This window comes from Cryptomeria japonica, unplaced genomic scaffold (assembly GCF_030272615.1).
Source record: "Cryptomeria japonica unplaced genomic scaffold, Sugi_1.0 HiC_scaffold_585, whole genome shotgun sequence".
Taxonomy (NCBI): Eukaryota; Viridiplantae; Streptophyta; class Pinopsida; order Cupressales; family Cupressaceae; genus Cryptomeria; species Cryptomeria japonica.
Genome location: NW_026729391.1, coordinates 47,836 through 70,955, shown reverse-complemented (window position 1 = coordinate 70,955; position 23,120 = coordinate 47,836). Strand labels below are relative to the sequence as shown.

General features: G+C 47.0%; 1 protein-coding gene across 1 annotated transcript; it reads left to right on the top strand.

Annotated features, from left to right (window-relative positions):
- The first annotated feature begins 404 nt into the window (after window positions 1–404).
- LOC131043332 (uncharacterized mitochondrial protein ymf2) lies at window positions 405–2,821 on the top strand. Its single transcript, XM_057976530.1, has one exon. The coding sequence runs from the start codon at window positions 507–509 to the stop codon at window positions 1,770–1,772; it is 1,266 nt and encodes a 421-aa protein (XP_057832513.1). The 5' UTR covers window positions 405–506; the 3' UTR covers window positions 1,773–2,821.
- Window positions 2,822–23,120: the final 20,299 nt, after the last annotated feature.

The window sequence follows — 23,120 nt, the reverse complement described above, 5'->3', positions numbered from 1 at the left end:
CCCCCCGGGCCATAGAATTGTAGGGGCCCGGGTTGGGTGGGGACCGGGGGGTTATATTGCCGCTTATTCCAGCTTATTCTAGCAGGTTTATTAATGAACGCATCCTACTAATTTAGAATAGTAGGGTTGATTAATAAAATAGTTCTAGAATCTCCCATAGAATTGTAGGGGACTCGAGCCTTCTAGCAGGTTGATTAATTAGGCAGAGGTAGATGCCGCCCTACTATTCTAAAGGGGTAAAGTTCCGGGCAAAAACCACGGTCTCATTATCACCCCACCCCATCCGGTTACGCGGATCCGGTGTCGTGCAATTAGCAACGGGTGACGGCCAATTCCCACAAGACGAAACAACAGATTGATTCGATTCATATTACGTATGGAATGGAACCCTGTAGAATGGTAGGGGGGCCCTCTTTATCAATCGAGGGCCCCCCGCCCCATTCTATAGGGTCCTTTTCTCTCTAGCCTATTTGATTTGGACTCGTCGGAACGAACGAATAGAGCAGATGGTCCAACCGCAGAACTTATTCTTTTCCATTACTTCCATGGTCGTGCCTCGTGGCACGGCAGCACCCGTACTATTGAAATGGTTCGTCGGTAGAGATGTTCCCACAGGTGTTCCTTTTTCCAGTGGCACTATAATCCCTATCCCCACATCTCCCTTGCCCCCTCTAGTCTATCTACACCCCAGGGGATTCCGCTCTATGGACGGTAGAGTGTTGGTTGGAGCGAGCCGCCCTCTTCTATTACCAAACAGATCTATTGCCCACTATATCTCTCCTCCCCATAGAATAGTAGGGGCCCGGGTGGGAGGGAACTCTAGTACGGGAAGCTCCCAAACTAGAGCTAAAGCATCATTTTGCTCCGTTCTCCTTCTCCACTTCCTCCTTCTCGGATTCATGGGAGACTTGTCATATCCAGAATCTTTCCGCGGTGTGCTCTGTTTACTATTCTCCCGCACCCTTATCCTACCATACTCGAATGGGCGGTTAGCGATTGGGCCCCACCACCCCCACTACAGAGAGGGGGTCGTCGATCGCTACCGGAAAGCTCCAATGGATATGAATCTTTCGCATGGAGGAGTTTGCATTTTCATCATAGGTGTTATTTTGTCCAGCACGAGAAAGATACAGTTTACTCAACGATTGCCTTTGGGTTCCGAACTCCATATGGGGAAGGAGCGTTGTTGCTTGCGGGGTCTCGATTCTCTGCATGGACCCACTTTTCATCCCATTTGTGGGAATTTGATGATCCATAAACCGGGTTCGCTCTCGCGATTACGTATGAATGGGCATGATGAATCACTTCGTGCCATAATCGATATGTTGCCCCCTACTATTTATAACCCTACTCGAGAAAGGTGGGGGGCGGATCATTTTCTGAGATCGTGGTGGATAAAGAATCGCGGACATAAGAGTTTCTGGTTGACAATGTTCCCGGAAAAGAGATACTCTCTCTCCATTCGAGAAACGACGAGCACGACTAAAGCGGCTATACATACAAATCCATTGACGGATCCATATGCTCCGATTGGAACTGGAGGTTTCGAAACAGGCGGCTGGTATACCACCACGATGAAACCGCCTTCTATTCTTCGCATTCGGATAGGATTTCTGTTGGCTCCCCCGGGAGGCTTGCGCAGTTCGTTACGTCAGCTCCAGAAGGATAAGTCGCATCGGAATCGAATTCCGGTTCGTAATCGCATAAATCATCAATCCGCAGCCCCCCCCCACCGCCCAGAATGGGGCCCCCCCACCAGTCAAGCCCATTAGAATAGTAGGGTTAGAATAGTAGGGCCCACCCAACAACAACTAATCTACCTCAACTGCCCCTGGCGCCCCAATATAGTATAAGGGCCTCCGGATTTTCAATCACCCAGCAGAATTAATTCAAACTATAGGAAACTGCCAATTGAAAAGAGTAGGCCCCGGGCGGGGGAATTGTTACTCTAGCCCCCTACAATCGAGCTACCTCCGCCATTAATGTACGCCCCATAGAATTGGGCGGGGCCCTTCGACATAGTAGGGCGCAAATATCGAGACCCTCCCCCCTACTATGTCGAAGGGCCCCTTAAAACTCCCCAGCCGAATTGGTCAATTAATGTACGCCTGCTAGAGTGACGGGGCTGGGGGCTCCTCGAATTAACCCCCCCCCCTACAATTTTATGGGCCCTGCTAGATTAATAAAGAGGGTCTCGACCTACCCCCAGCCGGGGGCTGGGGGCGCCCCTACTATGTCGAAGGGCCCCCGGCTGGGGCTGATTAATGGCAGTGGGCCCCTACTATTCTATGCTGGAGGATATAGTTGCTTCATAATGTGCTCTGGCATAGAATAGTAGGGGCCCACCCTGCAGAATTCTAATTGTAGTGCCCTCCCCCCATCTATAGCCTCCCACCCACCACTATCGAGCCCCGGTTCCCACCCAACCCGGGAATTCTAGTTCGCCCTCCCACCCCCTCCCACAACTTGAATTCGTCAATGGCATCAGTGCCCTACAATTCTATGGATGCGTTCATTAATTAACCTGCACTCGATAGTTGCTAGAATCGCCCATAGAATTGGGCGGGGGCCCGAGCAGCTTGCTAGAGTAACAATTCTAGTTGGTGGGAAGGGATTCCCCTACTATTCTAAGGGGGCGGGCCCCTACAATTCGGCTGGCTCGGGGGAACTAAAGATTCCTATGCAGGGGCACCCTAGTCAAGCTTCATCAGAATAATGAAGTGGGCCCTACGGCGTGTGTGGGCCCGCATTAGCCTGCTAGAAGAATTGAATAGTAGGGCCCCGCCCGGGGGCATAACCGGGGGGAGGTAGATTACTACAACTATAGAAAGGGGGGGAGGGGGGGGTGGGGGGCTAAAGGGTTCTTCTAGCTCGATTCTAGCAACGGCACGAGTGCAAGCGCATCCATAGCCTCCGCCTCCCACCCACCCCTAGGGCACGTCATTAATGAACTGATGCCCTCCTACAATTCTATGGGGCAGGCTGATAAATGAAAAGCAATAGTTCCTATTAATCTGTCAATTAATCAGCCCGCTAGCCCTTTAGAATAGTAGGGGGCTAGAATAACCCCAACCTTCTATAGTTGGGGTTCTATAGCTACACCATTCTAATTCTAAGAGGAAGAGGCCCCCTCATGGAATACACGTAACATGCCCACCGATTCCCGTTCACTCTGTGTTCGAGAAGCCCGCGTAGTATGTCGTCTCGCGGACCCCGATAACAAAGCGGATTTCTGCGACACCAACACGGAATAATAGTGGGACGGGGACGGAATAAGGGAATAGTGGGTAAGTAGTAATAGTAGGACGGAACAAGAGTGGGATAGGATCCCCACAGTAGGACTTCATAGTAGGACGGAATAATAGTGGGATAGAATCCCCACCACGGAATACATCGATCTGCCCGGAGATTCGGTCTGCCGGGGAGATTGAATCCAATGCACCGCTTCTGTTCAACAATCTGCCCCCTAGAATGAATGGTAACTGGAATGGGGAAGCGCTGCACAGCACCAGTACGAATGGGGAGGGGAAGCATCCAATGGTACTGGTACCCCCCCCCTTTAATAGCTAGGTAGGGAGGTAGGGCTGCACAAATCCAATGATACAAATTGGTGACTGCACAAATATTCTTTCTTCCCCCCCCCCACCCGGGGAAATCCTCTATCCAGTCTTGGTAGGCCCCGGTAGTCCCCATTATCCTCATCTAATAGGAGTGCTATTCAGAACGAGAACTCTATTCACCTTTGCCCTACTACCCCTACTACATAAAGTAAAGGGGACCCTCCGGCTAATTCCCGGCAATATAACCCCCCCCTACTATGTCGAAGGGCTAACAAGCTAATTAATAAGGACCTCCAACTAATCTACCTCCGATTCAGCCCCATCGCGTCTCCTCTTATTCTAGCTTATTCTAGCCCCAGTCGAAAGCCCGGGAGGAAAGATTAGGAAAGATAGGATTGTTCAACCGGTGCTTGGCCCTCTAAAAACATCATTTGCTCTCCCTCGGTGGTTAGAAGCTGATGTTCGATGCTCTTCTCCCGTGAGGATGGAGCGAATACAAATTACTACCGAGCGAGGGACCTAACTAGATTGTTCGGAAGTTTGGGAGATGGGTGAGGGCTGATCGGAACTATAGTTTACTTCATTTACGAGGGAGGCTGATTGGAGGCAGGGTGCTTCGAGGAGCTAGGAAGGAAGGCAGTTCGGAAGCTACATCTCCAGCCATATCCAGTCATCAACGTCAGTTGGGCCCTACCCGTCCGAGAACCATCCTTCACCCCCGGGTGAAAACGACTAATAGCGAGAAAGGTAGCTCCATTTTCGGCTGGATGGAACTCCTAGTCCTAGAGAAGTTGGAGAAGATTGGCCGGTGTGCTATAATGTGTTTTTGCCGGTGCGTGTTACCATCCAGCTATCGGAAAGTGAGGAGTGCAAATAATAGCTAGTCGGAAGGATCGATGGAAAGAAACAAACCTTGCTTGCCTCCCGGTTCATCGGGGTGTTCGTTCGTAAGATGAACTTCTAATCCATCCTGGGGGTGCCTTCCCCTAACCCACGGTTACGGTAGATTAGTTCAGTTGGGTGGGGTGGGAGCGTGCTCGGTTTCCATCCGGTAAGTGAGGACGAGCTTCGGATATTGGATATTTTCGCCTTCCGTTTGGCTGGCCTAAGGTGAGGACAAGCCCGGATAGCCGAAGCATTGTTGGGGGTAATTGGATAGGACCCTCTGACTTCTTTCTGTTGGCGAGAAAGAGCTAATCTCTATCCGGTGCTTGGAAGGTCGCATGGGTCCCAACGGTAATGAACGAAAGAGAATTCAAATAGTTGGGAGGCTGATTGGAAAGCTACCTACCCTTCCTACAGCCAAGAGAACAAAAGGATGGTCGGACAAGAAAAGAAAATGGTAGGGAAACTCCATCCCACACCTCCGGTAGGGAAAATGGATGTCCGGGAGGAGGCCCTACTATTCTATGGGGAATTCAGAATGTTAGCAGGCCCACCATCCTCAACTCGGAAGGCAACTCGTTAATTAGGCCATCCGGGGCACCCTCCCTGAACCCCCGGTGGCCCCGGTAGCTGGTACAGCATGAGCTTTAAGTTCCGGACCCCACCCACTTAGTTGAGACTGAGGGGTAACCCTACTCTCCTTGAACTATAGTTATCCAGGGGGTGTAAAGCCTTAACACTCCCATCCTGAACCCACGGTGATGAATGAATGATCACCTGGTTGTAACGAGAAACAGCGAGATCTCCCAGGAGTTTCTCATAAATCTTCTTGACTCAACTACTTTATTCCAGCATTTTATCGGATGGATGGATAGAGAGCTCACGTTGGGGAGGGAGTTCCGGAAAGACCTGGCCCCTATAACTGTTCAGGGGGTGTTCAGTTCAGGTAACTGTTCACTCATCAGGGCTTCCATTCGACCTAAGGTGAGGGCAAGTCCTTCAGCCATAAACGTCGATTGGAGCCTACCTGAGCATGCTCCGGTAACAGCAGCCTGTCCAGAGAAGTGGGATTTGCCTAACTCACTATAGTTAGGTATCCATCCTGAACCCACGGGAAAGAAGGTAGTTCTCCGGTCCCACCCTCGACATTGAAGAAATCGACATTCTCAGGGTTAGCCCCGGTAGAAGTAGTTCAAACACCAGATTATATACGTAACATGCCTACGGCTATCCTCCAGCATAGAATAGTAGGGGCCCACCCTGCATTTGGGAACTATAGTAGGCGGCTTTCTAGCGTTTCATTCCATTGCTTTCCGTAAGCCTTATTCCGGTCAAACCATCCGCCGGCCAAACCATCCTTATTGAATTGCTTCCCATCCGGAACACCATGGCGGTAGGGGTAGGGGATTCTATACGTAACATGGGTGGGTGGGCATGTGTAGTATAGAATATATTAAATGTCGAAGGCTTTTCGTCCTCTATGTTTGTTGGGAGAGAAAGGCGTAGAGAGGACCCCCTATCCTTGGGAGTCGAGGGACCCATCCTTTTCTTATGCTACGGAATATCCCTATCTATATAGATAGGTGAGTGCAGAGAGGATTTATCTGACCAACCACTTTTCCTCCATGTATCTGTCCCCAAGTCCTGTGCATAAGCTGGTCATAGGCGCAATCTCTCAATATTGTTGTTAGACTCCACGAATGAATCCGGCGGCCGGATGGGCGCCTCCTACCAGACCAGAGTGTGAAAGTGCCCCATAGTTCTAGTTCTCTTCTCCTCCCCGGCCCTCGGCGCTTATCTCCCTTTTCCTGCTGGCGAAATGGATTGGGCCTGTGCTGTGGGAAAGGGCTATGAATCATGGGAAACCGACCTTGCTTCTGCGCTATTAGAACCCGAGGCTCTCATCCCCGGCGAGTGATGGCGTAAAGGTAGGTCTTCTTGGTCCGGTTCTCGCTAGGTTATTTAGATATAAGCTTGGCTTTAAATAGACAATTTTTTTTTCTTCATTTTTTGTTTTTTTCTCCCAATCACTTTGTTAGTAAGGCAGGTATTACGTAATTAATAAATAAGTAGGGATAGAATTCTCTTTCCCTTTCGTCAGTAATTCAGTCAGTGAGAAAGTAAGCCCCTATTACTATTATATACCAGGCCCCTCCCTTCTAATAAGTAATTCACTTTCGGTTAGTAAGGCAGGTATTACGTAATTAATTCAGTCAGAAAGGAAGCAAGTCAGTCATTCAGTTAGAAAGTAACACATTGGAAAATGAGTTAGCGTGGCGTTAAGACAGATAGCTCCTTCTATTCCACTACTAGCCCACTCTATTAAGTCGTTAGGTGACTACGCTACAGTAAGACATGCATGTTTCTTTCTATTGTGAAAAAGATAAGTTAACAGAGTCAAAAGGGCTGGAACGAAGCAGCTTATAGTAACACGTACGGATGCAATAACTTGACTGAACACATACTAATACCAGAACTATACTTATTGGAACTACAAAATGCAACTCAGGCAGAAACAAGGTCAGCAGCCTTTCAAATTCTTAATTAATTAATGCTTGAACGATCCTTAAGTAATCGCGCGATATATAAGTTCTTGGGCTAGCTGGTTTCATTCGGTTAGCTGGATCATTTCCGGATTTGACATAACTCTATTGAGGCCTCTTTAGACTTATAGATTGCAATTGGCTGCCTCTCGCGCTTCCCCGAGTCAACGAAGTCCACTTGCTCTGGCGCTCTGGAACAGGCTATGGCTACTGAACTATGAGGGGTGATGGCACTAGGATGGGTAGCTTCTTTGGAACTGGACTTAGGTCAACAACCAGTTCAAATGCATCTTCCCCGCTTGCCTTTACCTCTGCTCCCTGGTCAATCCTCTAGGCAAGATGGTGGTATAGAAGCTGGGACTGTTCTCAAACTGCTGCTCTTCCAGCTGTCTCTGCTCCCTTCGCCTGAGCTATTGGTAGGTTATTCACTGGCTCCGGATCAATTGCAAATGGATTTGGATCTGCTACTGGGTATGGAACTGCTTCTGGATCATCTACTTAAACTGGTGCTAGATAAACAGGTTCAAACACTTCGAATTTATTATCTCAATTATAAGGCTCTGCTAGTGGTGCTAGATCAAAAGAATCAACTGCTGCGGAACCAACTGGATCTATTGCTATATAAACTGCTCCTTGGTATGGAACTGCTCTGGTGGGTATGGAACTGCTATTACTCGTGTTGCTACTAGTGATGTTACTGGTGATGCTAGGGCTACTGCTGCTATCTTTGCCAATGATGCTTCTTAAGCTACTGATGCTTCTTAAGTGGATCTACTACTCAAGAAATTGGTACAGTATCTTATACTGGGACAGGAAGGAGCGCTACTCGATCCGCTGATGTTGTTAGTAGTGGTGCTACTGATACGGATGCTGTAGGATCTGCGTATGGATCTGGGTATCAATCCGGAACTAGCTAACTAGCTATAGAAAAAGAACCGGGAGGGACGCGACGCGAGGTGGGGAGTTTATTGGGTTTGTATGCGACGCCCGAACCGGAACTCTTTAGCCGTAGGAACTTGAATATGATTACTGCGCAAGAATGATGGAAATCATATACCTCCTCTTGGTATCGCGGATCCAAATGTCGGATGGATTCGATCCAGCCACGGGCCGTGGGCGACTATGACAGATCAGTGACTGTGATCTGGATGTATTATCTCCCAGACCCGCCCGTCACCACCGTTAACTATTTAGACAATTGAGCAAGGCTCTCGTTAGGCGGCCATTAGCCTTTTATTAGATACTGAGTCTCGCTTTGGCCTATTGTGTATCATCCATCCGCTAGGCTTAAGGCAAGAATGATACGAGAAGAAGCTAGGGACGATAAGGAGCTTCGGTTACGATGGCACAAACGGAAGAGGGCCCAGACCCGTGTATCTGGCTTTTTTTGACGGCCGGAGCTCGTGATCTAGATTATCCAAGCTGTTCGACTCGTGATCGATATGATCCAAGCTTTTATAGCGGCCATAAACCTGAACCATTAACCCGGCGATCACTTTCTTTATCCCAACGAGGAAGGCCCCAGGAAGATATCAATAACGAGCATTAGCTGGCAAAAGCAAAACGGTAGGATGGACTCGCAGATGGCATCGGTTTCAATACCACCAAAAGCAGAGGTCTAAGTGGATATTCTGTAATCTCCACTAATGACACTATTTGCAATTTTGTTGTTTTTTTGTTTAGTTTTTTTATTCTCTTTTTTTTGATTAGAACAAGACTTTGAATTCTACAATAGATCCTACAACTCAAAATAGAGATAAAACTCAAAAATCTCAAATAGAATGACTTAGACCTATTCTAACCTTTCCTAAAGCTCAAATAGAAGATATAGAAACCCTACTATCTAATCGATAGAGTAGCCTGCTTATTGCTTTCCAGAAAGTGTGGTTTATCCGGATGTGTGTGTCCTTGGTGGTTGATGAAGAAATAAGTCATTATAAGGCCCATTGTAAATGGGTTTAAGGTAAGGATAGCAGGGGAGGGTGAAATCTAAGATTTAAATTGACTCAACTTTCAAACTATTCTTATAGTAGCTAAAGAGGAATAGATCCTATGCATACTTTAAATCTCCTAAAGCTACTTTATATCTCATAAAGAGTCTTATAGAGGGGTTAGAATCTAAAATAACTATGATATATAGTCGTTATTTTTCCTAACCTGGCAATATCCTTCATAAATATCAAGCCCCAAGACATTCATTTCATTGCTCCTACAACTACACTTTATTGAATCAATACCTACACCCTATAACAAACACACCGAAGCCCATACTATCACTCTCAAAAGCTAGGAATCCAGCAGCTTACCTAGTTTCAGTTTAAGCAGCTTTTTTGGTAAAAGCACCAGTCGATCCCCTTTAGAATAGTAGGGCCCGAGTAGTTTTTCCACTTCCTATTGATCCAGTAGCTTACCCACTACCATCTTGCTCAGATTGAGACCTAGAAGCAACCGGAACAGAGCCCATTCGAGAGCTAGCGTAGCGGCTTACCTAGTTTCAGTTGGCCAAGTTCAAGCAGCAACGTATAATATAGTAAAGGCATCGACCAGGGCAGAGGTACCGTAGGCATAGATAACAGGAGAGCCAGCGCCTATAAAGGCAGGTAGGGCAATTAGAAAGGCAGGGGCAGAGGAGGGAAAGGTAGGAGCGTGAGCAAAGCCACCAAAAGTAGATCGGGATCAGGACCCAGCATAACTAGTAGCAGTTCGAACAGATCCAATTGCAGATCATCCAATCGATCCAGAACTAGCTAACCTCGCTTACCCAGCTCGATCAACACTTTCAATTTCATGAAATTACTAGCTCAACCTATGCCAACGCCTTTACGTTTGCTTCTTCTTCAACTGCACCTGCTTGCTCCCCTGCTGGTTCAAGATCAGCTACCTATTAGCTGGTTCACCTTTTGTTTCCTCTGGTGCGTGCTGCTTTGCCTCTGTATATAGATCCGCTACAGGGGACTCTGCTACTGATGGCTATGGACCTAGAAAGGACGCGTAGTGAGGTGGTGGTGGAGAAGCTGGGAAAAGAGGATCGGATGCTACTAGCTACCGATATGGATAGAATGTTGGGCGGAGTGCTGGATCAACTTAAACTAGTGATGGGTAAACTACAAGTATTTGAACCCCTATTTGAACCTGTATCCTATGGGTTGAGTCATTTGCATAACACACACTCCGGGTGTGAAACGATTTGTTCACGCAGATGTTTGCAAGTGCTTTTCTATAGTGTTGTCCCACGCCCTCTTACTTATGCTGCTCGGACAACAAATCGAAGACCGGATCTCATACATCAATTCTTCAAAAATCCCATTCAGTCTGCAGATGGGACCAATTTCACCAACACCGAGGTGGGTATCCCACAGGGATCTGTACTCTCTCCCATACTTATGAACATAGTCCTGCACGAGCTAGATCTATTTGCCACCGAGCTCATCAAGGGACGAGGGATATACTATGGCAGGTATGCATACGACGTGTCTATAGGCACTCGAGCAAATAGCGATGAAGCAGCATGGGAAGTAGTCAACGTGATGCAGACCTTTATTAGGACCGAGCTGAAGGGACTAGAATTAAGGGCTAAGCCCGAGAACGGGGCTTACTACTAGGAGCGGGTTTCGTATTGCCCTGCGATAGGGCAAATCGGGGTACCAATGGAACGAATTATCCAAAGGCTCGTTCGGTCGCCTATGATACTAGGGCCGATCTGTAATCTCCGCTGATTCCTCGAGACAGGAAACACCTGAATTTCATAGGTCATAATGTTTACGCTTATGTTGCCACCTACCGGTCAGTAGCACTTGGCTTATTGTCGTACTATGGCCCGTGCTACAATGTAAGAGAACTAATAAGCTTTGGGATGGCAATTTGTTCAGCAATCAAAATAGTAACGTCTCCGCAGCTCAGGTTCCACTTAGTTCCCCACCCAAATCTCCGCCTATACGCGAGGTGTAAAGCAGGTGACCAGTATGATTTCAAAGTATCAGCCTAGTTGAAAAGGCAAGAGGGAGCCCCAAGATGACCCACGCTACAAACTTTGAACGAGCCGCCTATTAGCTCCATGTTCCGTCACAGGATGTACAGAGACGGACGTATGTGTGTACCATACGAAATATATGATAGATTACTTAAAGGTATTGGGGGCTACACGGGTAAACAAGTACGTTGGGGGGTTTGCCGCAGTGCGGAAGCTGATGTCTAGTCAGAGGGTGCCGCTATGCTCTATGCATTTCGCTGAGATGGAAGGGGGGGGGACCTGAAATGGTAAGATTTTGTGTTAACTGAACGGCTTAGCGAAGCAATACATATTGTGGAGGGGCTAGAGCTCTTTGAGGTCCCAGAATGAACAGAGGGTACATGAAGGTTCAGTTTAAATGGCAAGGTACAAAAATAGAAAAGCAAAGCGGGGTACAAATTATATAAGAAAAGCTATCAATAGTGCGATTCACTCAATCGATACAAAGTACCTTTTAAGGGTTCCAATCGAAATACAACGCATTGACCAAATGAAGCGGTTTCTAATTTCATTTGTTCACCCCATGTTTCAGTCAGTGAGCCATTCACAGCCGGGTAACAGCCGGGCCCTACGGGCAACCGGATCCAACTCGCTATGGTTTCGATGGGTCCTATTCATTTTCTTTTCCGAGGCGGGATCAATTCTTCCAGCCAGCCGCCGGATGATAGGTAGGGAGGCCAGAATTACGGCAACGTAGATCGATAGTGACAGAATTACGGCACTCCGGGGACAATTAGATGGTATGGATCAAAAGTACCTTCCAAGACCAGGACCTTACCTTCCAAGACCATATCTTCCCGAACTCTACGAGCTCTTTGAGGGGAAAAAGATGAGTAATTCCTTACGCAGAAACCCCAATTTCAGGCAGTTCAGCGAGTGTGTTTTTCACATGATTCATCGTTACTCATGTAAGCATTCTCACTTCTGATATCTCCAGGTGTTGTCCCTTCTCCAATTTACAGAACGTCCCGCTACTGACACTTGGCGTTCCTTCGTATATTTTAGGATTTGATCCGGGAAATTAAGCCACTCTCCCCTATCTCACTCAAGTGAAATGGTCAAGAAAGCACCCCGCCTGTGAGTGCTTTGGTGACTTTCACTTTCCACCCTTTTCACCTTTCCCTCACGGTACTTGTACGCTATCGGTCATTGAGGAAGGAGAGCTCACCTGAAGAATGAAGGCTTGTCTGGAATACTTGGGCTTAGAGGGTGGTCCCCCTTTCTCGCTACGAAGCGATCCCACCGGGCAAACACCGTTTGACTTACAGAATCGAACCATGGAACTATCTACAGGGCTATCACCTTCGGTCAATTACGTGTATGAATTCGAAGCCGGATCTCTTTTAAAGAACGATCGATGGTAGGGTTTCTAAGCCCCGTAGTCTAAATGTGATTTTCCCGGTGGCGGTGGGATGATGCTCAACTCAATGATGCCGTTTTAAGCGGGGTGGATGGAAGAGGGAAACTAACCACTAGCAGTTTCCACTTTGCTTCAATCAAATGAGCCAGGTTAATTCTCTACCCCCTCAACTTCTGCAGTTTGGTGCTTAGTAGATAGGAGCGATCAAAAAAGATATCTGAGATATTGGGATTTTGACCGGGATTGGGAATGAATAGAAGCATTCTCCTCTATCGGAGTTTTCACCATTCGACGGAAAATTCTCTTAATCCACTTTTCACACTTTTACCAGGACCTAGCTCTCATGTCATAGCATTAATGGTCATAGCATTAGTCATAGCATTGAGTTAAGACCTAGCTAGAGATTAGAACATTAATCCACCGGCTTTAACCGACCGGTAGCTTGGATCTCAATATGATCACCATTTTAGTAGTTTAAGTAGAATTCGCCCTATTATTCCATGCAATAAAACCTCTTTCAATCGCAACCAGCAGCCGGCCTGATCATCTATCATGAACATGGCATGGGTCGGAACTCTTTCACATTACATTGGTCAGAGCCAAGGTGAAGTACGCGTGCTTATCAATGTATGGTATTACTCTTAAAGTGGAAGGGAGTTGGGATTGGTACAAAAACACCTAAAGGATCAGTGCCTTCCAGAAAGCTCCTTATTCCGTCTTCCTTCTTCCTTTTCATACGTAGTAGTTCGTTTAATGCTCATCCGAGCCGAACGCATAAGTGATCCGTCATTTCGCACGAGAACTAAGTAATGCCTAGCAGTTCCGCTCCTCTCTATCCAAACTCGAGGAGGGAACTTAATAGGAGGATGAACCGGGGCAAACACAAATTCATATTGGTTTTCCTTATGCTCCTATTCCTCGGGACCAAACATTTGAACCGCTTCTCTATTCTCCTAACCATCCTGGTTGACTCGTTTACATAGAAGGGGAAGGAGGGAAAGCATCCAGCAATAGTGGATCGGTTCGGGTCGGGCAATGGTCAGTGGTAGGGAATACATGCATTCGGAAACTGCAGACTTACTTATTAGCTTAGTCCCATTAGTTTAGTTGGCTAGTTACTTTCTACCGTATTTTGGATGTTTGTGCAGGCATGGTCTGTACGTTTTCCAAGGAAATAGATCTTCATTCGGCTCAGCGGGACCTCCTATCTCCCGCCGTCATTTTGGTGCACCTGGAGAACTGGACTTAGAAAACTGCTTTCAGGTTTTTTGAAGGTTTTCTTTTTGGATAGCGCCCGGAGAAGGAGGAGTAGGACCAATTAACAGAGACCATGAAGGGCTTGGCACCTGGGGCATGGTTCGGGTCCCGTCCCTACCTTGCCTGCTTGCCTGGCTCGCTGTTCCCTCCGAGAGGCGAAAGATCAGGATAGATAAGCTGGATTTGAAGGGATCGGGAGAGGCGTTGAACTTATATAGGTTTATTGGAGCAGGATAAGGTGGGTTGAAGCAGGAAGGAGCGGATTGGAGCAATGCTTCATCTTACTCTTCGGAAGATGCAATGATGTCAGAGCCATACCGTATATGTAGGTTGAAGCGGGATCTGCTGCTTCTACCTTTGTATTGGTTGTTGGGTCTCGATCTGTCAATGGCGGGTATGCTTATAACGGTTAGGCCGGGGATGCTACTCACGGGAGATATGCTACTCACGGGTTATACCGGGGATGTTATTCGTCGCGGGTATCACGGCGGGTATAATGAATGACCTTTGCGACTGGATTAGGAACCAGAGAATCTACGACTCGGAAAAGTGCCCCTGCTACAGGTGCTTCAACTGACTGAACAGAATAAACTGCTGGATATACCGCTACGGAATCAACCGAATCAACCGCCTAGACCCCTTCTGCTGTAGGCTATGCTTCTATCTATGATGATGCTACTGTTGCTTATCCTACTTATGCAGGATCTCGATCTCAAACTGGATCACGATCACGAACAGCAGGAACTGGGTCTGGGTCTTTACAATCTTAATATCGATATCAAAAGCCAGAACAGAGTCCTTATGTGTAAAAACTCTACACTCTATGGAATGTCAAAAAAACCCGGAACAGGACAGGATATGCTGCTGGTTCTACTACTGGATCTACTACTGCATCTTTAGTTCGTGCTGCTTTACCGTGTTCGGATTACCAAGGTTACTCTGTTAATACCCTTGCCTACATTACTGATGCATAAGGATCTCGCTCACGATCAGTGGTAGAGAGTTTGATGCTTGGGATCGATATTCTGATCCTGTTCAAGAGCCATAGCTATCCCGCTACGCATACCTTCCAGTTTTATTTGATACCCGCGGTTGGGAAGTCAGTAGGTGGTAAGTCAGTAGATTCAGTATATTCAGCAGATTAAGCCGTTGGTTAAGTTGTTTTTGTTGATCCAGCAGTTTAAGTAGAACCAAAGCGAGCAGGAGTAGACTTTGCACCTGCACATAGTGTTCCGGGTTTTGAAACATTTTGATGCTTCCTTGCACTAGTCCCAGCTTCTCCACCACCTTGCCTAGCAGTAGCTAAGGAAGGCACCAATACCAGTAGCTAAGATAGAAGCATCAAAGCAAGCATCATAAGCAGCAGTCAATTTCGATTATGCTGTTTATTCCGTAGATTATGTTGAGTAAGCAAGTGACTCAGTCGATCCATCAGCGGCACCAATGGCAGTAGTTTAAGCACCAGCATAAGAGACACATAAAGATCTAGTAGCGACTTCCGTACGGACCGTTGCATAATATAGATATTGAGTTCTAGATCCATATCCTCCAGTTGCATAGACACTATTAAGAACCAATTGACTTAGTTGATCGAGAAGCACCAGTTTAATATCCAGTCCTAGAAGCAGGGACAAAGGCAAAGCCAGATACGGAGGCAGTTGCTTCTGTATATTAAGCAGTATACCCAGTTGTTTCTGTCGATCCAGCAGCCGTGGAGTCAGTCACATATACAGAGCCAGAGTCAGATTTTCGATATCCAGATTAGCCAGATGAAGAGCCTGCTCGTGGTCGAGAGTCCAGTTCTTATCGAGAACCAGCAGCACCAGTACCAACACCACCTATTTAACCAGCAGCACCAGAAGCGGAGACACCAGCAAATGACCAAGTTGATCCAGTCGATCCCCTTTAGAATAGTAGGGCCATTGATGACCGAGTTCAAATCTGATAAGTAAAAGACGGAACATGGGAGATCGCCGGAAGGTTGCTGTGTTGGTTGGGTAAATTACCGTCTTTGATCATTGTGTTCCATTTAATCCACTATACCTTGGACTAACGGAAATGACGTCACACCCAGAGCCAAATCTAAGATGGAGGTTAGTATGCCTGATCCATCCATGTTACTTTAATCATGGTCGTAGATCTACACGTTCGCATGACAATTGACTGCGTAGTCACAGTCATACTCACCTAGCCTTTTTCCATGATCCAAGATTGAAGAAAAAAGTTTTCTAAACCACTATAGAACCAGCACACTGAAGATGCAGTTTACCGGGACATCACGGTTCCAATGCCCATACCCCCGATTCCATCCATCCCAAGCACGGTGCCTTTGCCCTGCAAGCAAAGCGTTGCCATCGTGTTCCAGACAGATCGAGAGCATCTACACTACTCCCCGCCTCTGTTGCCCACACATGGTAAAGCAACGAAGTGGTTATACAACAGATTGTTTAAACCGAGAAGTAGGGTACTCCCCCTATATACTACGTAATACCTATCGATGGGACCTCGGCATTCCTTCCGATCGAATTGGTGAATCACTTCCATTCTGTTCGCCCCGAAGCTGCTTTCTCCCTGCTTTGTCCTCCTGATTCGAGCAGGGCACATACGTATTTAATAGGCGGCTTGGGACGGAATCACTTACCTTGTTTCTTTTTTTATTCGAGCTGCCTAGGCCACATACTCGTTGTTGTCTCCCCCTTCCAACCGGCTACTAACTATCATCATTGTTCTATGCTCAATACCCCAATCGTGGTTGCGGTTGTATAAGGTGTTAGCATAGCCCAACCTCTGCTAACGCATTGTCCTCGTCCCGCCTGCGCCTAATGTCCCACTCCTTCCATGTAACGATTGAAAGAAGTCTTGGCCAGGATTTCCGGCTCAAGTGCTTGTTAAATAAGCTTTCCTCCGGCTACATAGTCTCTAACCATCATAGGTGGTGAAAGCGCTGAATCCCTAATTACCAAACTCTTGCTCTTGAAAGGGTAGGAATCCGGAATGGGAGACGAATACTGTAAGTAAAGGGCGCATAAAAGCTTAAGTAAAGGTGGGGTCGGTCACGGGCAAAAGCTCCGAGTTTGCAGGTATGTGAAGCTGCGAGGCTAACGCGTCACCCCGGCCTCCCTCCCGAGTAGCAAGCTATAGATCCAGCCCATTTTTCGGTAACAGAGTTGCCCATAGATAGTAGGGGTGCTTACGATTCCCTACATAAGAAGCGCTTCACCCCGAAGTGAAAGATCCTACATCCTCTTAATAAAGTTTACCAAGTCCGCCCGTTGACCAATTTACTCAGTTGATCCAGAAACTTTATCTAACTTAAGCACCACCAATTTACCTTGATAACCCATAACTACCTACAAATGAGCGAAGCGCACCAAGATCCACACCTGGATATACTATAGCACTTGATCCATCAGTTTACCCATAACAACTATTAGTTCCATACTTTGTGTACTAAGTAGCAGCTTCACCTATTGAAGTTGATCCCGAACCATTAGTTCCACCTATATATATATACGTTTATAAGAGCATAACCGGCAACAGAACAAGCAGCCAAGAAGGCAGCAGCATAGGTGGCAGCAACAAAGTAAGCACCGGTAGTGTCAGTTGATCGAGTGAAAGCATCTGAGCCAGGTGCGGGGCCCCCTACTATTCTATGGGGCATTTCGAGAATCACCAGTAGCTGATCCACCAGGTGAACTCTTACCTTCTAGACGATAAGGTAAGCAACAGAGACAGATCGAGTTGACTCAGCAGCAGGAATTGATGAAGTATCGGTTGAATCGGAACTCGTTGATCCCCCAGTAGCACCCGCAGTTCAAGATCGAGATACAGATCCCATTGGAGCATCACCCGTAGATCCACTAGCAGCGGTTGGAGTTTACCTAGTTTACTTAGCACCACCTGAAGCGGCAGATCTATTTCCAGTTCCAGATCCCTTCCTGTTTACCTCATTGACCCATGACCTGTTAGAGATCGATACCCAGTGACAGATCCATTACCATAAGGTGCATATTCAGTTCCATGTACAGATTCACTTACAGAACCAATTCCCGTCCCTTCCATTCGAGAGCCATCATCCCGCCCGGATACGAATCCAATTCCTATAGACCGAGTGGACCCGACCGAAGCAAATGATCCAGCCCTCGCATTTGATTCAGTTGACTCAGAGGCAATCGACCTGGTTCCAGCTTCATCCCTTTCATTTCGAGATCAAGAGACAGGAGCTGTTTTTGCAGATTCAGTTGACTCATAATCCGTGCCAGAAGTGAAGGCAGAGGTTGGGGCAGGAGCAGAGGTTTCAGTTGCTCGAGCAAAGAAAAGAGAAGCAAAGCCAGCCCTCGGGGAGGTGAAGGCGGTTGATTGAGTTTATCTATAAGCTTAAGTAATTCCAGGTCGAGATCCTGTTCCAGCTCTCAAGCCTGCAGTTCCTTAAATTGCGGTTGATCCACGCATAAGAGGCAGAGGCAAAAGCAGTCAACCACGGTTGCCCATTTATAGATACAGATCGGGACCTTAAGCACCAATCCAAACCATCCATACTCCGATCCATGCTCCGCACCCATACTATCGTGGTACGTTGAGGTTGCCTATAGGTAAACTCAATCAATTAGTTCGGGGACTCGGTCCATTGGCGCTACCTCCTATGCTTACCGTGGTGCTATAACCAGCTCCTGCCTTTAGCCCCTAGTGGTACAGATTAGTTAAAGCTGCATTAGCCCAGGTGAAGAACAAAAAGTAGGGGGAGATACATAGAAAAATCCATATAGATATCTATATCCGGAGGGCGTGTAGTCCATTGGAAAGCCATAGCTCGCTGTTCCAGGTCCACCAGTGGTAGAGGGAAAGGCGGATCGAGTTATAGATTCAGTGTAAGAACCAATTGATCCGGTTAGATAACCCGCTGATCCAGTTGGTCTCATTGATTAAGTTGACCCGATAAAAGAAGGAGATTCACCAGTCGCATATTCATATCCAGTTGGAAAACCAGAAGCATAGGCAGTTTACTGTGGTGGCTCATCAGTTTTAGAATAAGCAGCTTAACCCGTTGTTAAGGAAAAGGCGTCCTCTCGCTCGGTTTCAGGTCCACCGGCATCAGCATAGGCACAGGCAGAGACTGATCGAGATCGAGATTCAGAGTCCCTAGTTTAAGATTGAGTGCCAAATAGAGAATATATATATATATATTATACAGTTTACCTTGTTGAATCAGAAGCACCAATACCAGCAGGAGAGGGAGCTAGAGCACAGGCGGGGGCAGAGGCAATTGATCGAGTTTAACTAGCATCATATCGCCCCGAATCTCTTCATATTCGAGAGCTATAGTCCGCTGCTCTGGTTTTAGATCCTCCAGTCCCAAGCGCAGATTCAGTTCCATTCTTTGGAGATCTCGTCCCCGCAGCATACCTTCCGGTTAGAGATCGAGCATCCCAGCCACTACCTTCAGTAGCCCTCCCCTGTTCGATAGCTCGTTTCAATCCTGTTCCAACACAATAGACAGAGGCAACGGCAAAGCCCGGTAGAGCACAGACAGAGTAAGAAGCATCCCTGCCATCAATTCCATATCCAGTCCCTGTTCCATATCCATATCCTGTTGCTTAACCATAGCCAGCATCCCTTTTAGTTCGATAGCTTAGAGAGCCATCACCCCGCCTAGATAAGGACCGAGTTGGAGATCCTGATCCATTTGACTAGGAACTATAACAAGTAGAGGTTCTGGTCCTTTTAGTTGCCAATCCAGATGTGGAACCCGTAGCTAGGTCAGAGGTAGAGGTGGCAGAGCCATTTTATCACCCCAGGTGAACCCGCATCAAAGGCGATAGAAGCAGAGGCAAAGGAGCAAACAGGAGAAGAGGCAGTTTACTACCCGGTGAACGCGCACCCCTTCTTGTCCCAGGTTCTTTCTGAGCACCAGCATAAGGGGCAGGGGCAGGGGCAGGAGTTTTACCTACCAGCGAATACAAAGGTTGCATAATAGCCCATTTCATATCCTATTCCAAGGTCACCACCAGCTGGGGAGGGAAAGCCAGTTGAAGTTGATAACCTAGAGATCTGGTTTACCTTGATCCAGTGGCTCGTGAACTAGTTTACCCGGAACCAGTTGACTCAGCAATTGAATCAGCACCAGCGAAGGCAGTTTACCAACCAGGTGGAACCAATTGATTAAATCATTCAATCGAAAGGATTTTCCACCCCGTAACTTGGTAAACGTGTAACAAGTGGGCCGTATTTCTCGAATTGAATGGCTTCCGGGGCGTAAAGATCTAACCAAGATATCATTCTATGCCAATGCCCTTACCTGCCAAAAGTGCAGGTAATCGTTCACCTGTTTTTTTCGCTGATCGAGTTACAGAATCTCCAGTAGCGGATCCAGCCAGGTGCATAACCCATTGCAGTTTCACCCGTTTATCCGTGACCATTAGCAAAAGCAAGGGTATATGGAGTAGAACCAAAGCAAGCAGTTTCACCCGCAGAGTAAATAGCAAGAGCATGGCTACCAAAGCTGCGGGATAAGCTGCTATTGGCTCTGCAAGAACTGGGTCAATGGGTTAATATGCTGCTTATGCCAGTACCACGACTGCTGCTACTTACGCTATTGGTGGATGACGTTGGATCTACTGCCGCTAGCTATGGGTATGGACCTGTAACTACTGACCACCGTACTATTCGAGCAGTTGGTTAATCAGATCCAAAAGGTACACAGACACACACAAGTACCTCGGCGAATGCGGAAAAGTAAACGGTCTGCTCGGCGAATGCGGAAAAATGGCCTTCCTTCTTAACCGAGGGCTAGGGCCGAACTCATCTACCCAAGATTCGCTCCTGATCTTGCGCCGTAGCGGTCTTTGTTCCTCCGGACCAACACTCATTGTACAGTGCATAGTGCGTGTGTTTCCATAATTCTTCATCATGAAGAAGACAAACTGCATAGTCCGGGTTGTGGGCCGGTTGGTCGGGGAGTCAAGAGCTGTATAGCCCATTAGAGTCAATAGCTCATCTATACCGGTGAATTCAAGTGCTTAAGAGAAGGAAGGGACCGAATTCTGTTGACTACGGCCCGCCCGGAAGAAGCCTTCTGCCCCGGGATCTCTACTCCACTAGACAATCTATCTAGGATCATGTTATATCGAAATGAGTTCGGGCTCATAACGAACAGGACAATTTGTATACGTTCCACGGATCGATTGGCACCTACTAATCCCGATAAACCCACAGATATCGAACTTCGTTGTTCAAATTTGATTCGGCTCGAACGGAATCCATTCTATATATGTCCAGATGTTCCATGCCCGGAGTAGAAGAGAGCTTCGTCATATTCGAGGGGGGGTGAAGGGAAGGGTCTCCATAATTCGATCCTCTCTCTATCATTCTTTCTACTCCATAAATAACGACGATAAAAATGAAGAGATTTTCGTTCGATAGCACTCACTATTAGGATCCTCACCTTCGCCAACAATGGAATTAAGGAAGAAATAAGGCCTGTTAGCATGCCACTGCCTGCTGTCAAATCATTGTGTTCGAGACGGGCCCGGGAATTAATAGGGGCCCGAGGAAGAGCCTTTTTGACCCACTATGACACGCCCACCCGAGCAGCTGAGGGTGAACGGAGAACACGATTTACCAGTTAGCACACCACAGCTTCTCAATTCCACCAGTGTTGAGGACGGAGCTGTAATGAGAAGTGAGAGGAACGAAGTCGCTCGACCAACGGGAGAGGTACGTTAAGTGACTCGACCGACCCAAAGAAGACGAGGAACGAAGTCGTTTTGTTTACTGGGGGGAAGTTGAAACCGCAATCGATTCAATTCTGCTATCACTAAGTGAATTTGCTAATATCAATGTCAAAATTCCAGTCCATTACAGAGTTATAGGATTTGGTGGCTGCAAGTATTCTCTGTGCCTCCGGAGCCCTAGAAATGATATGGAAGAATTCGGCTACTTTTTTCGATCATTTCCCTTTTCAGTCTCATATCCGGTTGTCATCGCTTCGGGTCACAAGTTCGGATAATTGTACTTTCATCGAGGAAGAAATTGGATCCTTTGTTGGTCCAATCAGTCTAGGCTGCGAGATTCCATTTGATCCGGGGTGAGACATGATGGGGCTTCCACTCACTTTTTCGTGATCCGTGGTAGCTGGAACACGGCTAGCGATTTGCTATTAACAACTGCTCATCCATGCGGGCAGATCACATGTAACGAGAATGTCATGTGGTACCTGCATGGGCAAAGCTGCGGTCTCGTTAATTCGGGTTCACCCTACTTAAGAAAAATCTGAATTCGGGCAGCGTGTACCATCCCTGAGTGGCTGATCTCAGTTCAAGTACATGTTCCTTATATACGTGATACCTTTGGATATTCACCCATAATATGTTTATGGCATGTCAGCCGAGTATAGGATCGTTACTCCGTAATCAAAATTTGCATTCATCCATGGAGCGGGTGATCGGTCTTTGCACGTTTTTCCGATATAGAGATAGAAATGCGTTTGCGGATATATTCTAGCAAATTCAGTGATTTCCCCAGCAAGAACGAAATCAATTTATGAGTCGATTCATGTGTGTAGAGTCGCTTATACATAAAACCGAGGGTGCGTCTGGTTGCTGCAGGCTTTTGCCGCCGCCTATTATATTCCCCGGACCTAACTTGGTAAGTAATCTCGGCATCTCCATTCATGTACACCGGCTCAGATCACTACGCTCTATCGTCTGGATAGAAGGGGAAAACTACAAGAAACAGCTCTCATTTATGTCGTCCATTTCTATCTAAGATTTTATGACGGAGCAAATAACAAAGAAGAAAATCTGGCTTCTTCGCTAAGCTTATGATAAATTCACTAGTATGTATGTTTGATGTCTGCACGTTACTAGCACCGACCACCGCCGTTACCATTTGACTAGAGCGGTGGAGGTAGTTTCAAAAAAAAGTGATGAGATCAGGCTTTCAGTAAGAAAGTTGTGAATGCATTGGTGTATATAAAATCTCCACTTAGACCTTCTCAGCAGGCTCAGGCCAATCTTATGACCAGGAATCTACCCGCAACGAGCAGGACGTCTTGCTTTTTTATCTGATCTATTCCGAAAACTACACTCTCCTCTCTCCATTGGTAAATAGAAATCACTCTTCCGAGGACCCCCATAGAATTGTAGGGGCTGGGAATAAGGTTGAAAGCATAGTGGTTGGCAAAAACTTTATTGACAATGTGATTGAAAACAACGAGAGCGGGTCTCTTTGAATTGTCGTAGGCGGTGGTAGGCTTCAGTCTACTATCTGGAATCTCCAGCATTAGCAAAGTGGCCAGGGGACATACATTCATTCAGCGAAAGACCTCTGTCAACCAAGGTCTGAGGAATGGGAAATTCCTTAGTTTCAATGCTCAAGTAGTGATCTATTGCCGGGAGTATTCATTTAATATTTCAGAATATACGCAAGCGACTGACGGCCTCGGAGGAGGGCAGACGATCTCCGGCTTAATCACTGTCTTGACTTTCTCTGGCTCTGTCACTGGCTTT